The 17,476-nt window shown below is 42.0% G+C and overlaps 1 protein-coding gene across 7 annotated transcripts in view; it reads right to left on the reverse strand.

Moving 5' to 3' along the window:
* The window catches only part of fgd4a (FYVE, RhoGEF and PH domain containing 4a), a 64,065-nt gene that overhangs the window by 25,766 nt on the left and 20,823 nt on the right, over window positions 1–17,476 (reverse strand). For 3 of the 7 annotated variants that reach the window (XR_005206726.1, XR_005206727.1, XM_037768570.1), the window contains exon 2: window positions 1,973–2,053. Coding sequence is in view for 1 of the 7 variants with exons in the window: in XM_037768570.1 (XP_037624498.1) it covers window positions 1,973–2,053 (81 nt within the window). In the remaining 6 variants the exon portion in view is untranslated. Of the gene's footprint in view, window positions 1–1,972; window positions 2,054–2,223; window positions 2,243–7,715; window positions 7,899–16,980; window positions 17,316–17,476 lie in introns of those variants that run through there. The other 4 variants (XR_005206731.1, XR_005206728.1, XR_005206729.1 and 1 more) reach the window with 4 other exon arrangements.

The raw sequence follows: 17,476 nt of genomic DNA on the forward strand, positions 1-17,476 counted from the left end.
GGATTGACTGGTGTCATCACCAGAGATGCTGCCATCTGACCTCTGACCTCAAACATTGACTGCACTCAAACACTTCCTTTCACTGTCTATTATACAGGACATCCAGGAAAAATGTGTTGACAGGCATTCCACTTGGCGACTTACTTGCTAGATTTTAGCGACTTTTGGAGCTTGTGCTGTTAGTTGCTTTCATTTGAAAAGAGTTGGCAATACCAAGTTTTGTTTTTCGGTTGGATAATTTTTTTAATCTAATGTACTGTTGCTAGTTTCTCAGCATTACTGACCCTACCTTTAAGAAAACATGGTTTGTCATTTTACATTAAGTTTAACAAATGAGGTTACAGACAGTACTGTCGAAAGCTGAGAAAAAAACAGATTACCTATAGGGTAACTTTGGTATTTTTCAACCTGGACTCTATCTGCCTATGTTTTTGTGTCTAACTGACAAATAGCGACAACAATTTTTAAGTTGGTCCAGTATTGAGGGAGAGCACTGCAGACGGCAGCTGCTCATAGGTTGCAATGTAATCCTATTGGGGCAAGCTGGCACCGTCATTTAGGTCCACTAAAAGTGCTTGTTTTTGCCATGCTCATTTCGCGGCTGCCGGTTACAGCGGTATCCCTCAATACTGAACCAAATTTTAGAATTGTTGACACAAAAACATGGGGAAATTACCCTTTAGTGCATGTTCAAGTGAATTTCTAACCATTTCTGGTGCCCTACATCACTCAATGAGATTAGAGCATGTGTAGTTACAGTACATGTCTGGCCCCCTGAAGCGTTTATTCATTGTGTCCATCATGTTGGCAGTGTGTTTGTGTGTGTGTGACAGACAGGGTGACAGATAACCATTACTACCAGGCATGGGGGATTAGCTGTTTCTGTTCAACTACCCAGACTTTCTTCAGATTAACCCTGCCTCATCCTCTAATCCAAGGGCCAGCGTGAGATTAGAACCCCAGTCTGCTCTAAACCAGAAGGCAATGGGAGGGGGATAAAGTGGTCGGGGGGGTGGGGGGGGGTTTGCGATAAAAAGCAGGATAGAGTGTGGGGAGGTGAAAGAAATGGAGGAAAGGGAAGCGGAGTCTGGGAATTGGAGAGAGAACTGGACACAGTGGTATTATTTCACAGGGATGAGCTAAAGGCAGAAAAAAATCCCTGACAGTGCTGAAGAAAAATAGGCTGAAACAGACAGGAAGGAAGGAAGAGTGAAGGCATGATGAAAATAGACAAGCACAGAGAAAACGGACAGATTGAAGAGGGGTGAAAGGATAGAGAGGGACTGACAGGAGAGAATGAGACGGTACACACAAAGAGAGAAAAAAGTGAAAAATAGGAAGACACTGGGGGGCTGGAGAAACGCATCCATTCATCACATAGATGCAGACTGTGAGCTACACACACGTGCACGCATGCACGCACGCACGCACACACAGTTTGATGTAAAAATAGAGCAGAGACCAGCAGCTTTTCTTCACACCCCTGCTGCAGGAAGGAGGGTTCATACTGCCCTTCACAGCATCCTCCTGCATCGCCTCAACCTCTTACAGTTCACTTCACTGCAGCCGACTTGCGTAAAAAAGGAGTAGAAGATCTCGCCACATTTGCTCAAGTTTAGAAAGGACTGCAAGGCTTGAAACTCTCGCCGGGATACTGGAGTCAAATGCAAACACTTGCAGCCCCCCTGGTGCGAATCAGAAGACTGACAAGTGACAAAGCTCTAGATCTTAATTCGGGCTTGTGGCAGCGCTGTACTTCTCACACATCACAAAGACGACGATCAAGAAGAGGTTAAAATAAAGGACTGCGTCAACATAAGCGCAAATACAGACAGACAGGAAACCACAGCAAATGAACAACCCCGTCACCCTGAGACGTGAATAGCCATACGCCTATCAACTGAACACCCAGAGGTGCTTTCTGTCCCCCTGCATTTAAAAGAACAAAGCAGATGAAAGTGATGCTGCCTACCTCTGGAGTGTTCGATTTTCACCGCCACACAGGCCTCATCAGCGTTCTTGGACTGGAAACAGTCAGCTTTGCCTTTCTTCTCTGCAACAACAAAACACATAATTCACTATAAAAAGAAGAAGTACGAGCAGATATTTTTAATACTCGACCAGCGTCTGAGGAAGCTGTTTCTACCTAATGCTTTATTCAAGAGGAGCACCAACTCAGTTGTACAGAGAGAGGAGATGAAAATGAGAATGGAGGAATAATACCATTTCTTATTTCCAATAGCTGGACATGCATGAAGCCGGAGAGGGGCTGCCAGGAGTTTTGAAGCGCTCCGCCGGTAGCTGCGTTTATCAAGATCAGGAGTAGACTAGTGTTTGTTTAGAGAATGAAAAGGAATGCACCGCTTCTTGGAGATAGAGACCCTAATTAGTCTGTCTGTGATATGTAGGGCACAGTCTGCAGGGAGAGCCAACGCTCTTTCAACACAGCCGTTTAATATGCACATAAAAGATTAAAGAGAAAATAGCAATGCTCGTAAAAACAATGATGGGCTCACATAGTACAGTACAGTATTAGTAAACCCCCCAAACACACATACATTTATAAGTCAGACACAATTAAAATGAGACACACACACTCTCCCGTGCGCTGTCTGATCTAATATGAAGCATCAAAGCTGCAGGAAGATGATCAATGCAGCAACATGTGCAAATGACACACAGCCCAATAAGACCGCATTACAATCATACTACAAATTAAAGTTGAGCTGACTTCATTCAACTTTTTTTTCACTCAATGTGCCGCTAATGGCATCACATTGATGATGATAGTGACATCAACCAATCATACTTGTCATCCCTCCCGATTTTCTCAAGAGACTCCCATTTTTCATTGCCCTCTTCCGGGTAATAACAATTCTCCCGATTTTGACATCTTTTTTTTCCATTTTATTATCTCAACCTGTTTCTGGCACTGTACAGCATGTATAAACCCTACTGTTTCCACCCGGACGACAAAACAGTTACACCAAATGTCGTTTCCCGGCGAAAGAGAGATGTTCGCGACTATGGTTTAAGACACATCAAAGCGTGCAGCACCCAAAGTTGGGACTTTGCTTGACGCAGAGAAAAGCCATCGTGGTGCGGCGCAGGCCATTGGAAATTATGTGTTTCAGAGTGCAGTGGTGCCGTTATCGTATTGTGTCTGAAAGGTCCTTTAGTGAGTGAGAGAAGGAGAGGGAAATGGAGAGTACTGAGAGAAAGCAATACTCAAGCAGGGGCAAAAAAAGAATGAATGAATACAAAAACTGCTGAATATTAGTTTATGCCAGAGGGGCGAATTATTCAGTTTTCTTGAGAATTAGGTAGGCCTCTTTAACATAAAATTGCTGTTGCAGCATACTTATTATTTTTGCTGTTTTCATTCTTTAAAAGTCACCAGAATGCAGGAAACAGAGTCTCTGAAATTTGTGTGAGTTTGTGCAAGGTGAGCCTCTCTCCTCATTGCATATGCATCAGGAAAATATTAGGAGAAGAAGTGTTAACAGAGGACTATTATGCATTCCACTGGATTCACTGAGGTCACGCTACCTGTGAAAATGCGGCGTAAACACGGCGCAGATGGGATTTACAAGAGTCACAATGAAGGTTGTAGTGACGGAAATAGACTTGCATTAAATATAGGCCTCTATACTACAAAAACTTGATTATTAGAAACAAAGATTACTCATTTATTTATTTTTTAATTCCTTCCTTAATATTAACACCTAGTTATTTTATTATTAGAAATATTTCAAAAACAAATTTGTTCTGTTTATCTATCAAGTCGAGCTCTTTATTTCACCTTGTTTTCTTAGTTTTTTCTTGGGTATTTTTCCCCTGTTCTCATCATTGTTGTACCACCTGTAAAGTCACTGCTGTTTTGTTTTTAAACCAATAAAAAAGAAACAAAAATTAGGCTATTATTAATGAACACAATATATGATTACTTTATGCTAAATAATAAAGTATGATTTGTATTCATCAAACATTAATTTAAACTTAACCATCAATGAACTGTAAAATCACTACAGGCATTAACTTTTCTTTGTGTTGTTAAGACATTTAAGTCTATCTACACACATATTGTCATTGAATTCATCTTTTAGTAGACTGTCCACGCGTCACTCATCATTGTTTCCCTTAATACATCAAACTATCATTCACAGAATGATAGATATACAGTAGTATTTAGCACAGTGTCAGTTAGGATAAATCACCACAGCAGTGCTGAACTGAGACCGACATAATGGAGTGTGGATAATGCCACGTAAAGGAAAAGTGGACAAACTCAGTGTGGGGTCTTGCAAACAGTCGAGAGGAGGTACAGATTACTTTTGTATGTGTGTGTGTGTGTGTGTGTGAAGGCGGGTATAATATCCTGGCTCAGGGATTAAAGGAGGGCTTTCTCCACCCACCATCTGGGCTCCTCATGACAGGCCTGCCTGCTGTTACACACACACACACACACACACACACACACACACACACACACACACACACACGTAAACTTACTTTACAGCCCATAAATTGAACCTCAATCTGTTATATAAGTTCCCTATTCAGAATATAATGTAACACGCGTAAGCAGCTTATCAAAAGCGTTATGGACATATCAGACACTTCTCAATAGAGACAACACACTGACTCAACTGTGACCCCCCTCCAGCAGACTCGTGCCCATGTGACCAGAGTCATCACAAGCCTATTGTTTCCTGAAGTGGGGGATGTGTTACCATGTCAGCACTAAAAACACAAAGAAGAAAGAAGAAAAAGAAAGCCACACACTCGGCCAGAACGCAAGTGATAACATGCATGAAGGATATAAAGGTGGAATGAGATGTTCCTGTGTGTGTGTGTGTGTGTGGGGGGGGGGGGGTAAACCTACTTCAGTGATGATATATGATGGGGAGAGTTTACCGGTCCAGCTACTGGCCTGACCCTAAACTTCCTCTTCCTGTCTGTCAACTTCCTGTTTTTCATATTCTATAATCTTGAGCTCTCAACTCATACCAACACTTTGACTGAAACACAGAAGAGAAACTGCTAGAATCACATGCACATATCAACACGCACAGTGGACGTAGGTCTTGCAAGATTGTGGATGTTCCCTGAAAGACCGTTCACGATAAGGTCTGAATACTGATAACTCAGAGCTCAATCCATCCTTGACCCTTTAACCCATTTGTGTCCGCAACAGACATTTTTAATTTGGTGGAAGTGTTCTCTGGGCTTTCCTACGCACAAATGTGAAGACATTTTCAAAATTGGTTGAACCGTTTGGCTATAAAGTGAGTTTTTCTTATCATACTATATCTAGTATTTGGGCACACGGGACTTAAATTTTTGCAATACACTCCATTATATTTTAGGAAAACACAGTAGTATCATGTGCCCAAAGACTAGATATAGTATGATAAAAAAATTATCCACTTGTGATCTGATCACTCAGGATGCATGTTAATGCCAGGTCTGAACAGGGCCTATCAACTCATAACAAGTTGAATACCAAAATATGCACATATATGCAGTGTAAAAACAAAATCAAATGGGTAAACATGTTATCTAACAATGGCAAAATTGTACTGTTAGATATTTGCCTAAAGTATGTCCGTACTAAATTTCAAGACTTTTGACCAATCAGAACAAATGTTGCGGCATTTTTCCTTATCATACTAAATACAGTCTTTGGATACAATAGACTGTTGACAAAGATGCCTCAAACTTTGTTATCACAGTAATGGTGGAAAAAGGAGTCTTAAGTGAAATGATTGATCCTGTAAGAGAGCTGAGAAAGCTGCATGGATTTTCTTCACTGATGTCTGTGTTTTTATCAGCTTACTGTCAGTTAGAGTGAACACAAACTGCACAGGTGAATATAAAAGGTATTGACACATTTCTGAACACAACCTGCCAACTAAGAAAAAATAATCTTATATATGCCACCCTACTGTATGTCTTTGGGCTTCCTCTGCTTCGCACCCTGTTTTAAACAGGCATCAAAACAGGTGGCAAACTGCAGCAAATCCTCCAATGATGGGAAAATAAAAATCTAATTTAGCAGTTACATTCACAGCAATCCAATCAGCTTTTGCTTCACCTGAAACAACCTGCGTATTACATAAGGAAATGGTGGCCAGCATTCTGATACCATTATAAGTTGGTGGTTTGTGTTGTTAAAGCTGTAAACATAGGGGCTGATGAAACGCACAGTGGTGAATTCTCCGTAACAGACAAAGGACAGTTAATGAGCTGTGACATTTATGTGGTATTTCACTATCAAAAGTGTGGTAAACAAAGCCATTATCACACGAGTCGATCTCTCAGCTGTAGATAGCAGCCTTGTCTCTGTTTACATTTACCTTCTGTATAGCAACAACAAGGCTGACAGACGACTGCGGTGTCGAACACCAAGATGAATTATGACCCCAGTCTGACCTTCAAGTCAACACACAAAATGACATCATAGTCTCCCCACTGTCACTCTTGTCTCATATTTGCTCTTCAACACTTCTAGCTGCTTTGTAATTCACATCACAAACGTGTTATGGATTATGGATGCCCTGTATTTAGTAGAACCAGATGCCAGCCAGAGCAGAAATAGAAGATTACTCTACAATGGAAATATTCACCTGCAACAAGCTCCGATAGTAAAAAAAAAAACTTATTCATACACATATCACACTTCACCATACCAAAAATATAAGGCTGAAGATATTCTACATTTTTCTTTTAGGCAACAATTTACGCGACAAGACCAAAACCAACAATTAATTGTACTAACAATTATAACCAATGTAACCAAAGCTTGATACTGTTTATTCCTCTGTGCTACAGACCTCAATTGTTGTCCCAAACTATTAAAGGGACTGTATGTAACTTTTTACACGTATAAATGTTTTTTAATCTTTTTTTTTTATTGCCAATGTGCGAACAGGTTGTAACCTAACCTAAAAAATGAGAACTTCCCCAACTTTCTTGGTTTCCAGCGGCTGAGTGAAGTGACGAGACTCCGGAGAGAGTAACGCTATTGACTCAGTCCCAGGAGACTACGGTGTCTCCCCTGTTTCTTCTGACCTCGGTAGGGAGGCTGAAGCAGGAAAAATTAACATTAGTATCAACATCGACCGGGCCTTCGATTCATGGACAGACCTTCGTTTGTTAAGCTAACATTACTGCCAAGTGTGTGAAATGTAGTGCGAGCACAAGCGCGAGCGACGCAATGCTGACTGTCGTTGACTTAACGTCCACAGGTGTCACTGTTAACAAGCAATTTCTGATTCTTATATAGAGTTCCTTTAAAGCACATCACACATCAAGCTTCTTCATTATGGGCACTGTGATGTACTTTAACGTCTTACTCAGTCACACATACACCATCCTGTTCCCGTAAATACTCAATAGTGCATCAAATATGTATTACCATACCTGTCGTACAGACTTTGTCTGATTCACCATGAGTAATTATCTGCATAGTTTCCCCGCAACAGGTAAGCTGCATGCTTGAGGTGTTTTTTTAAGGTGACTGCACCCACACTGTGATCCACTAGTCTGGCAGCACCTGTATGTATGTGGGTTTCTGTGTTAAAACCAGCATTTCCCTCTTTTCTCAGTGGTTCACCCGAAAGCTCATAATAATGAAACCAAAACAAACTGTACTGTCTTGATGCCTTTAAGCTGCTTGACTGTTTCAACCAATAAAAAAATCCCTACAGTACCTGCGAGCACTCGTCTCCAGAGCGGCTGGGTTTCCCCCGTCCTGTCAACCACGCAATGTTTATCCATCTCAGAATGTCTCTTCAGCTCAGTTTTATCAGCGTCAATAAGGAAATTACATTAATTTCTTCAGCTGCAGGTTTCCCTGTCGCCTAGTTACTCCATGTCTTTCTATTTACCTATCAAACCCGTGGAGTACCTGCCCCGTCACTGTACAAACCGGTTCCCTGGTAACCCGAGTCACCAGGTGTGGGAGAGACTATAGGAGGAAAGGGAGGAGGGTGAAGTCGTTGATTCACTTTTAACCATTTCCATAATAACGTTTTGAAGGTTAGCCAGCACTCAAGGACAAAGTCACCCCAGGGTGGGAGGAGGAGGAGAAGAGAGTGGGAAGAGGAGGGACACCAAAAGAGGGGGGGAGGGTGGAAACACTGTAAATCAATGGTGAGGAGAGGAACGGTGGTGGTGGTGGGGGTGGAGGGGGGGGGAGAGGAGTACGTGGATGGGGAAGTGAGAGAGATGAAAATTAACCAGCTGTAACAGTTAATATTTAACTCCCTGCAGTCCTGACAAGCAGTCTATCAACCCATGATTTAACACATTTTCTACTATGATGAACTGCGTTATCTATTTGCCTATTTCCTGCTCCTGTGCGAGTTCATCCTAACTGTATTTTCTCACATGCTAACTGTATTACCCAAATCTAACTGCACAGCCCCCCCAAAAGCTCAATTTTAACCCAATCAGGCCTGATATGCTGCAGCAGAAATGAATGAAATGCTTAAATAAAAAAAAACTGAATCACAGAGCAGAGTCTGCACTTATCATCCTATAATGGTGAAAAACAGATACTGTTTTATATATATAAAAATACTGCCCATAAGGACACGAATGCAAAGTAACCTCAGCTTCATTTGCATCGCTGCCCTTGATCGAGATAACTATTTAAATGTAACTCATAAATAATGGAAAGGAAAGAACGTATTAATATGCCAAGTCACACCCCTTTAATCATACGGAGGTTCATGGTGATAACGTGTGTGTGTGTATAATCACATGTCTGAGGTTTTCATGCTTGACACAGAAGAGATTGGCTATTGAATGAGACCAGATGCGTCTGTCTCCCTTCTCTCCTGTCCCCCCATAATGGACAATTACCAAAGAGTTATGGTTTTCTGCCACAAACATAATAGACTGAAAATTAAAAGGCCTTGTACAGCTTTTATGTGGTCAAGGCAACCAGATGAGACCCCCGTCTGCAGCTCATGGAGCGTACAGGGACATATGTTGTAGTTTACTCTCCATCTAACATTTTAGTTCTGTGATGAATTCTTGTGTAGAGAATAAGTCTTTATAGTATATTTATGGTGATCTAAATATAAGTCCAATATTTGCTCATTTTAGCTTTGTTTTGGTCTCCACTACCTGTGTCTGTCTGCTGTTTTTATAGAGCTTTTTAGCTGAAAACAGCTGCCAGCTGAGGCCAAAAACGATGCTATGAGTTTGGTAAGTGTGATCAAAAATATTACGTTTTCACACTTTAAATGCAAACAATAAGCAGCAGAGCCAGATGATAATTCTCTGTGGCTTCATCGATAAGAGCGACCTCTTTTACATACTAACAGTCATGTGATCCATTACAGTAATATAAAAGTGAAGATTATAGTCACTTTCAAGCAAGAACAATTGAAATGACGCAAAAAAATCAATGCGAATTTGGCGCGTTTCCATCAACTGGTCTGGAGCAAATTAACTGGGTTTGTCGGCTACAGCGTAGTTTGGTCAGAAGTTGGCGCTATAGGCTACGCATGGCTGTAATTTGCCAGTAAACAGAGAAGAAGAAGTAGCGGTTGCAAAGAGGAAACAAAACAAGTTGACTTGGCCATCTAACTATCTACGAGAGAAAAATGGAGCGACGTCTTCAGGGATTTGTTTCAATTGTTTCAAATTTCATGCTGTCCGGAGACGTAAACAAGCATTCGCACGTTATGGGAATATTCGGGAAGATGACGACAGCGGAAGCAGCTGATCAGTCATTTGAGTTAAATGTTCGCTACGTCTGAATATATTCGGCAAAAGAGTTTCCATATCCCATTTTTCAAGAAAGGCAAAAACCACCTCAGGCAAGTTTTTTTTTCGTAATTCAGGAAGTTTTATTGGATTTTGACGTTTCCATACAGCATTTCTAATGCGATACTCAAAATGTGCATAAAAATAAGTGAATGGAAACACGTCTCTTGACATATTATCATACTATAGAGGTTATTTTGAAAAAGTCCTTTTTAGCTCATTTTTGGTCTCCACCAACTCCTAATGGGAGAAGGTGGATCTTTAGCTGCTAAATGCTCCACTATGTCCACCAGCTTGTCAATAATTTGTGTGAATGGGTTGAGAATGGGTTTGATGAGTGGTGCGAGTTAAGCTAAACAGTTAATGCTATGGGTCATACAAAACAAAACAAGCAGTTAAAGGTGCTCTATACGATATCAAAAGCATTAACATAGCAGCAAACAACTACTTGTTATGTAGAGATATAGAGGAGTAATGTACCTGAGCAGAGAATGAAGTCTTCCTCATGCAGCTAAGATTTCTCCCGAAAGTCTTCCTTTTCAGCTACGAGATAGTCTTCCTCACATTTCACTAACCTAAACATGTGCATCATAACATTTGTACATCATGTGCAGACGCTGTCCATCTACTTTCTGATTCCCAGCGTGCTCCCTAAACTGGCCCGGCATGTGAAGATAAGCTTTTAGCATGATCTGACCATGCTCTGTGGCCCATGTCTAATGAGGGCAGGCCAAGTGGGCGTGCTGTGATCCTGAACCTGAACAACAGCGGCCCCCCTGTTAAACACTTCCTGTCCAAGTACACTTCAGAGAACACATAAAGACACGAGAACGAGAGAGGGAAAGAAAGATAGATGTTTCCTGGTTGTCACTGCAGTTATAACCATCATGCATAGAAGGATGGCCGTAACTGAATATTTAAACATGCTCTGGACATCAAAAGCAAAAGCATAGTTCCATAACTGATCTAGGGAGGTATGAATTTTTACTCCAAAAAAAGTAACAAAGAGAAAAAGATTGATGAAAGTCCAATAATGGAGATCCAGACAGCAGTGTAGAGGTAGTGAACTCTGTGATCACTGGGCACTGAGAAAGGGATCAATTGTTGGAATCAGAGTATACGATAACATCGATAGGCAGCAGTCATTCTCTCCTCCTCCATCTCCTCTCTACCAGCCAGTTGTCCCTTTCTCTGTCACCTTCTTTCTCCTTCTACTCCCTCCATTTCCTCCTCCAACCCCCCCTGTGACCTGCCTTTCTACCTTGGAAAACAGATCACAGCTGCTGGGCAGGAGCTCCCAAATGTGTCAATCAATATCCTGTCCAACCAATCACCACGTCTGACTGGGCCCCAGCAGGCCAGTCTGTTCATAAATGAACAACAGGGCTTATTCACAGCGTGCCCTTTCATGATAAGACTGAACCAAAAGGAAATGTCTCACAGATCAAGCGCAGATATGTGGACGTGACGTATATCCAGCATAAAAGACCATTAAACTCAAAAAAATCTGAATGTGTCTATAAAAACTAATAAATTACAGTAAACTCAAGCACACCAGCTGCGCTCTCATGTTTGTATTAATTCAGTGAAGTGATGCCCCGAGGGTATTTCTTCTTATAATCGAGTTTCCATTCAATGCAACCCATTTTTAAGCAAAATATTTACAGAAATAACTGGTCAAATTTCCATCAGCTCAGCAAAAGCAAGTGACTTCCTGAACATCAAATATAGCTCCAACTCTTAAAATAACCCCATGAGAGTTTCTCACAATCTGATGCTGTAACAGTAACAAGAGCTTACTCATCTGATGCTGGCTACAACTCATGCTGTCTGATGATGAAAACAAAGAAATGCACTGGCTGATATTCTAATCGAATGCACCGAGTAAGAGGCATAGAGCCACAACAGAGGCCTTGTACACAGGAGGAGTGACAGCACGTGGCATTTGTGAAAGGTCGCAGTGGACAGATATCTTGTCAATAACATTTCAGAAGCTGATTTCTATCCGTTAAACAGTGACTGAATCGTTTGCAGGGGTAATTATGCCACAAGTATTTTACCATTTTTCCTGAAAATACAGTAAAAAACTGAAACTGTGATGTTACAGAACTTTATCCTAATTGACATTTGGCTAAGCCCCTCCTCCAAACAGCAATTGTCCAATCATAGCTTAGTAACAGTAGCTAAGCACTGCACAGCTGTCAATCTTTAGCGTTTTGCATATGTTGAAATTATGTACATGGGGCTAGACGCCAAAACGGTATGTTTATCTGCTCTCACGCAAGCTGCAAATGTTAGCATGGCCTGCTAACTAGCTTACTACCAACAATAGTAACTTGGCGTTACTGCCAAGGCCAGGGAGCATTTCTTACTTTGTGGGGTTAGAAGTTACGTAAAAAAAAAAAGCTAAGTTCATGAGAGAACATTCACTGTGTTGTATTATCATATTAGCATATATAGCGTTATGTTCCCACCAGATTCGACTATTATCAGCTCATTAAATGGGCGTTATCAGTTGTTATAATCGTCATAGATGTGGGTCAGTAGGGGCCTGCTACACCTACTACGTTGTAAAAGGGAAAGCAAAACTTAAAAGCAACATGTTTGAACACGTAAAACTGAATGAAACATCACGTTTTGAACAAAAAAACAACAAAAAAACCCGGCTTGTTTAGGTTTAGGCAACAAAACCACTTAGTTAAGCTTAGGGAAAAGATGGTGTTTTGGTTAAAACTACGTTTGAAAATTTAAATTGTCAATACTACAGTGCCTGACTTCCACTTTTTCTCCCGTCTTAACTAATATGGTCGCCAGAGGTCACTGTCGTCTTCTTTTACACCTTTCTTTCAGTCATCGGCCATGTGAATCAATGATAAAACCTACTAGTGGGTGTAGGAGGGCCCTACTGAACCACATCCATGAGGCTTATAACCACTGATAACGCCCATTTAATGACAGTCTAACTGGCTGATGTTCCAGTCCTTTTGTAACATTAAAATTGAAACATAGGCTACTGTTTGAAAATACAAACAATAAAGAATACATCTTATCTCTTTGTTGCTTGTCAAAGTATATTAAGCATTCAAACAAAACAGTATGAAATAAGAGTCTGGTCTTCAAATTTTAAGTAATGCTTATTCATTCCTTTTCATAATACTAGGACTAACTAGCTCAGCAAAAACAAAACTGTTTCTTTAACTGTATGGCTTCTGCAGAATCTACATGGATCATCAGCTGGTGAGGATGCTGACATTTTGCCTGCAGCTTTAACATCAATATTTTAGCTCAACATCATGTTTGTAGCCATCAAATTTAAGATCCCTTTACAGAGTTCTTGTTTTAAAATGAGTCAGCTTGAAACCTTCAAAAGTCGGCTGGAGACAATGTTTTCAACCAACTCAATAGTGTCAGCTTAATTAGCTAGCTAGCTACAACTGATCTGAATCGGCTAGGGACAGTTGAATATAGTTGCCAGCTATCAGAAGCTTGTACTTTGCCTCTCTCTGAAATCAAGAACCCATTGTTTAAAAAATGACTATTCATTTTGAATGGTAAATCTGCAGAGAATGGAAAGCTTGACAGGCATAGAAACAGTAACGAAGGGGGCCGATGCTTTGCAAACAGTCAATTAATTCAACACATAATAATTCAAATTAAAAATGCTCCTGATGAATTCTTCATTTCGATCCGTCTTAAATGTCTCTTTGTGTATCTCCTTCAATTGATTCCACTGCATTGATGAAACAGTGAGCAAACGGAGATTCATTAATGCTAAACAGATTTGCCTCAATGCATTATGGATGAAGTAAATAGATGCTGAATATAATGCCAATCAAACAGTGTGGGTAAAAACTTGTGGCTCAAACAGGATCATTGTGCTCGGTATGAATGAGCCCCTCTGACTGGAGGCGCTGGAGCCCATGTTCTCAGCGCAGAGCTGGAATGCACAGACAGAAAACCCTGCAATACTGAAAGCAAGCCTGCAGGCCAGCCCGCAGCCAAGTTCGGGGCCCTAATGAGGCAGAGAGATAAAGACAGAAACTAACACGAACATTTTAAAATGACAAAAACTTCCTCTTTAGCAGTTCATGCTTGAACTAAAATTATATCCCTCTTCCTCATTTCTGTCACCATGCTTGTCAAAAATTCTTCTCTTAAGCCAGATGTGCACTTTCCACATTCAAACCCAGTGAACTGAATCACCTGCTTTTCACACATACACACACGTCGTGTGCGCACACGGCACTTAATCTGACACGTCCTGGTGGAATTAAGTGTCAAACAGCATCAGCATTTCTTGTCTGTGTCATGGGGGGCTCAGCAGAAAGACAAACCACTGTACGCTGAGAGGACAAGATGATCGACTGCCACAAGCTGAACCAGTGATGCCTGTGCGGTGCAATGACACAGCATTTTATACTTCAGCATTTAAAGAAAGAAGAGAAATAAACAAAATAATCCAAGAGGTAAAGGGGAGAGAAAGGAAGCAGGGAAGATGATGTGGATGAATCCCACGGTGATTAAACTGCAGCTGCTGACGGAGCACTGCACAGAGTCAGATACTGGGCAGGAGGGATTTATATCCACACATTTATATGCATACATCTCATACACAAATACCTGCTAAAAATGCCAGAACAAGCTGTGAGGAAGTGAGAAGCAGCCTGCAGTGTTTGTGTCCTTGTCTGTGCATTAGTATTCATTTTGATAAAGCTGTTAGCACTCCTTCCTCCTTTTAGCTTCTCTTTAGAAACAACATGCTCTCTCCTTTTTAATCCCATTTTTGGTCACATCACGTACCTGGCCCCTGCCGCCTTTATGATAGGTTCCCTTCCCCCTGAGCAGTGATACTGCGAGCTTAGACGCAACCTCTGTTCCTCGGTTGTTTATCACATTTCCACTTCATTCGACAGCATAAGGGAGTGAAGGGAAAGATGATGAAGGGGACATGTTGCAAGTCATCAAACCTACAAATCTGCATATGCCTTTGACCTTTAATCCACCAGATTCTGTTTATTCAGACATCTTAAACTGAGCATACACTGCACGATTTTAGAAATGTTGTTGCGTAATTCCTACTCCTTCTGTACTGGTAGATTGTTTGCGATGTAATGCTAAAGCTCACAATTTATGTCCTCACACTGTAAGGTCTGATCGTCAGCCACGACCTGAGTGCTCACGATGTATGTATAAAAAATAGCTCCTGAGGGCCATTCTGGCTGTTTACAGTTGTCAGTAAAGAATCGTTTGAAAGCTCTGAGGCAGGTAAAGTTGGTCTGCTAGCAGAGAATTGTACAGGTCACAATGCTTACAAGGCAGAAACGTGCTGCCTTGATTATCTGTGCCATCCATGTCTGCTGAAACGTCTAAAAAAAAAGAGGGTGCCGGCGTATATAGACTCGCAGATGGCGAGGAAGATGTGGACAGTATGGCTTGTCCATTTTGCAGAGAGAACTGGAGTTAAGCTAGCTGCGTTTTACTATATCTTTTGTACATTGTTATCTTGATAGCTACGCTCTGATTACTGTAAAAAAAAAAAAAAAAGCAGAAATAAGGCAAGCTGTGCGAGAGAGATGTCAGAAATTCATCAGACCGTCCGATGGCCGGTTGGGAGGAGTTCATCGGTCCTTGGTTCCCCCTGCACACTGCACGGCAAAGGACGCCCTACGAAGCTGAAATTCGGTCCGACTCTAAAATGAGTCGTGTGGCTCAGATTTGGGCCAGAAACGGGCTAAAACCATACAGTGTATGCCCAGATTTAGTACTGGCTCATATATTGGCACTTGATTCATTTTCTGATGAAAACCATTAATGTGACAGATCGATAAGTGTGGTGAGAAATCGGATCCTTTAAACTTGACTACGCAACACCAAACCCGAGCACTCCATGACAACTTTGACAAGTCTCCCCTTAAAATCCCCCTCACTGATTTATATTTGAGCCACGAAAGCATCTCCTCTTCCTAACCTCCCTCTGTTTCCGCCTTCTGAGCTCTTGGATTTGTTCTTGATCCTGGAGGAGGAACCCCCCACAGTGGGATCCCACACAGACCCAGCGAGGAGCCTTGTCAGTATAGGAACGGACCTCTGAATGGTTGCCTCCATCTAAGCACAAACAGCAGGATCTGGTGCCACTGCCTGTCTGTATGGGAAGCCGAGCTCAGGGAGCAGAGGAAGCACTAGAAAATATATTGCTGCAGATAAAGTTAATGGTTTCAACTGCAGAGATAGCTAGCCAGATGAGTTCCAGTGAGTGCACGCAACGGGGAGATGGAGAGGGAAGATTGAGCCTAAAGAGAAAAAACGCACGAGGCATATTTTCTTTTTTATTGGTCAGATAATAAAAAGGTCATTATTGCAACAATTTATTATTTTATAAATACCAATACATTATCTATGTTGATATAAGAAACCATAGAGTGCAGCAACTACAAGCAGTTAGGATTACAGCTATCATCAAGAGATTGTATTACAGCTGTAATGACAAGGTGACTTTAAATCATAGTTCTCTGTGCAGACGGTTTAGTAACGGCAAGCCACAATACACACACACACACACACAAGCATCCAGACATACACACACACACTCTTGCATATTTTCCCACAGCTCACTGTGGACAGCTGAGGCCGATTACGCCAATCATGGCAAACAGAGTTAACTGAAATCAGCAGCGGTAGCCCCTACGTGCACATGCATGCGTGTGCTTGTGTGTGTGTTTGTGTGAGTTGCATATGTGTGTGGTGCATATCTTGAGACAGCCTGCAGCTGAGAGGCTTAGCAAACAACGCCTTGAAGAAAATTAATAGTCCCCTCCAGCCAATACAGCTCTCAATCCTTAGAGTACCCACAGCTCTCTATTACACACACACAGACACACACACACACACACACACACACATACACACACCGCTGCCACACTTTTAGCTACAGCACCCGCCAGAGGAACATCCTGTGGTGAGATACAGGGTTTGTCTTTTTTGTGATGTATGCTCCCCTCTTTGTTAACCATCAGCCTCAGCGGGTGACCTGCGTCTGTGTGTGTGTGGAATAAGAACGTGTCTCTGTGGTTCGTGAACCAGCCACATTTCGTCTATCGGCTCTGGTAACCCAACGCCCCACAGCTGCATTGTGCACTCGATGGATGGATAGATACGGCGCTCGTGGTGCTGACTGGTTTAAAAGAGAGAGGCACTAACCTGTGAGTGGAGGTTGTGTGTCCGGTGAGAGCAGCGAGGTGGAGCCCAGTGGAGGAATTAAAATCCACTGCTAGACTGAAGTGAAAAGACCTCTCCCTCCTCTCTCTCTCTCTCTCTCTCTCTCTCTGTGCTCTGTCGCTCGCACTGGCAGGTTCAGGCTAGTGTTAAACTGCTGCCTCGCTGCATTGGTTGCATCCTCCCTTCCTCTCTCTCTCTCTCTCTCTATCTCACACACACATACACTTGCACGCTCAGTGACAGACTGACTCGCCCTTTCATTCTTGCCTTCTCAGATGCTTTCCTTCTTCTTTTACCCTTTCCTCAGTCCTCTCTACGGCGAGTGAAGATAATCACATTCCAGCGGAGATGGGGGCATATGGCGGGGGAGCGACACTCAGCCCCAGAGTAAAGCCCCCTCTGTGTGTGAGTGTGCGTCGCATGGACAATCAGTCCCATTGTGTTGGGCGAGGGGAGGGCCGGCGAGAGGGGAAGAAGC

Source organism: Sebastes umbrosus, chromosome 4 (assembly GCF_015220745.1).
Source record: "Sebastes umbrosus isolate fSebUmb1 chromosome 4, fSebUmb1.pri, whole genome shotgun sequence".
Taxonomy (NCBI): domain Eukaryota; kingdom Metazoa; phylum Chordata; class Actinopteri; order Perciformes; family Sebastidae; genus Sebastes; species Sebastes umbrosus.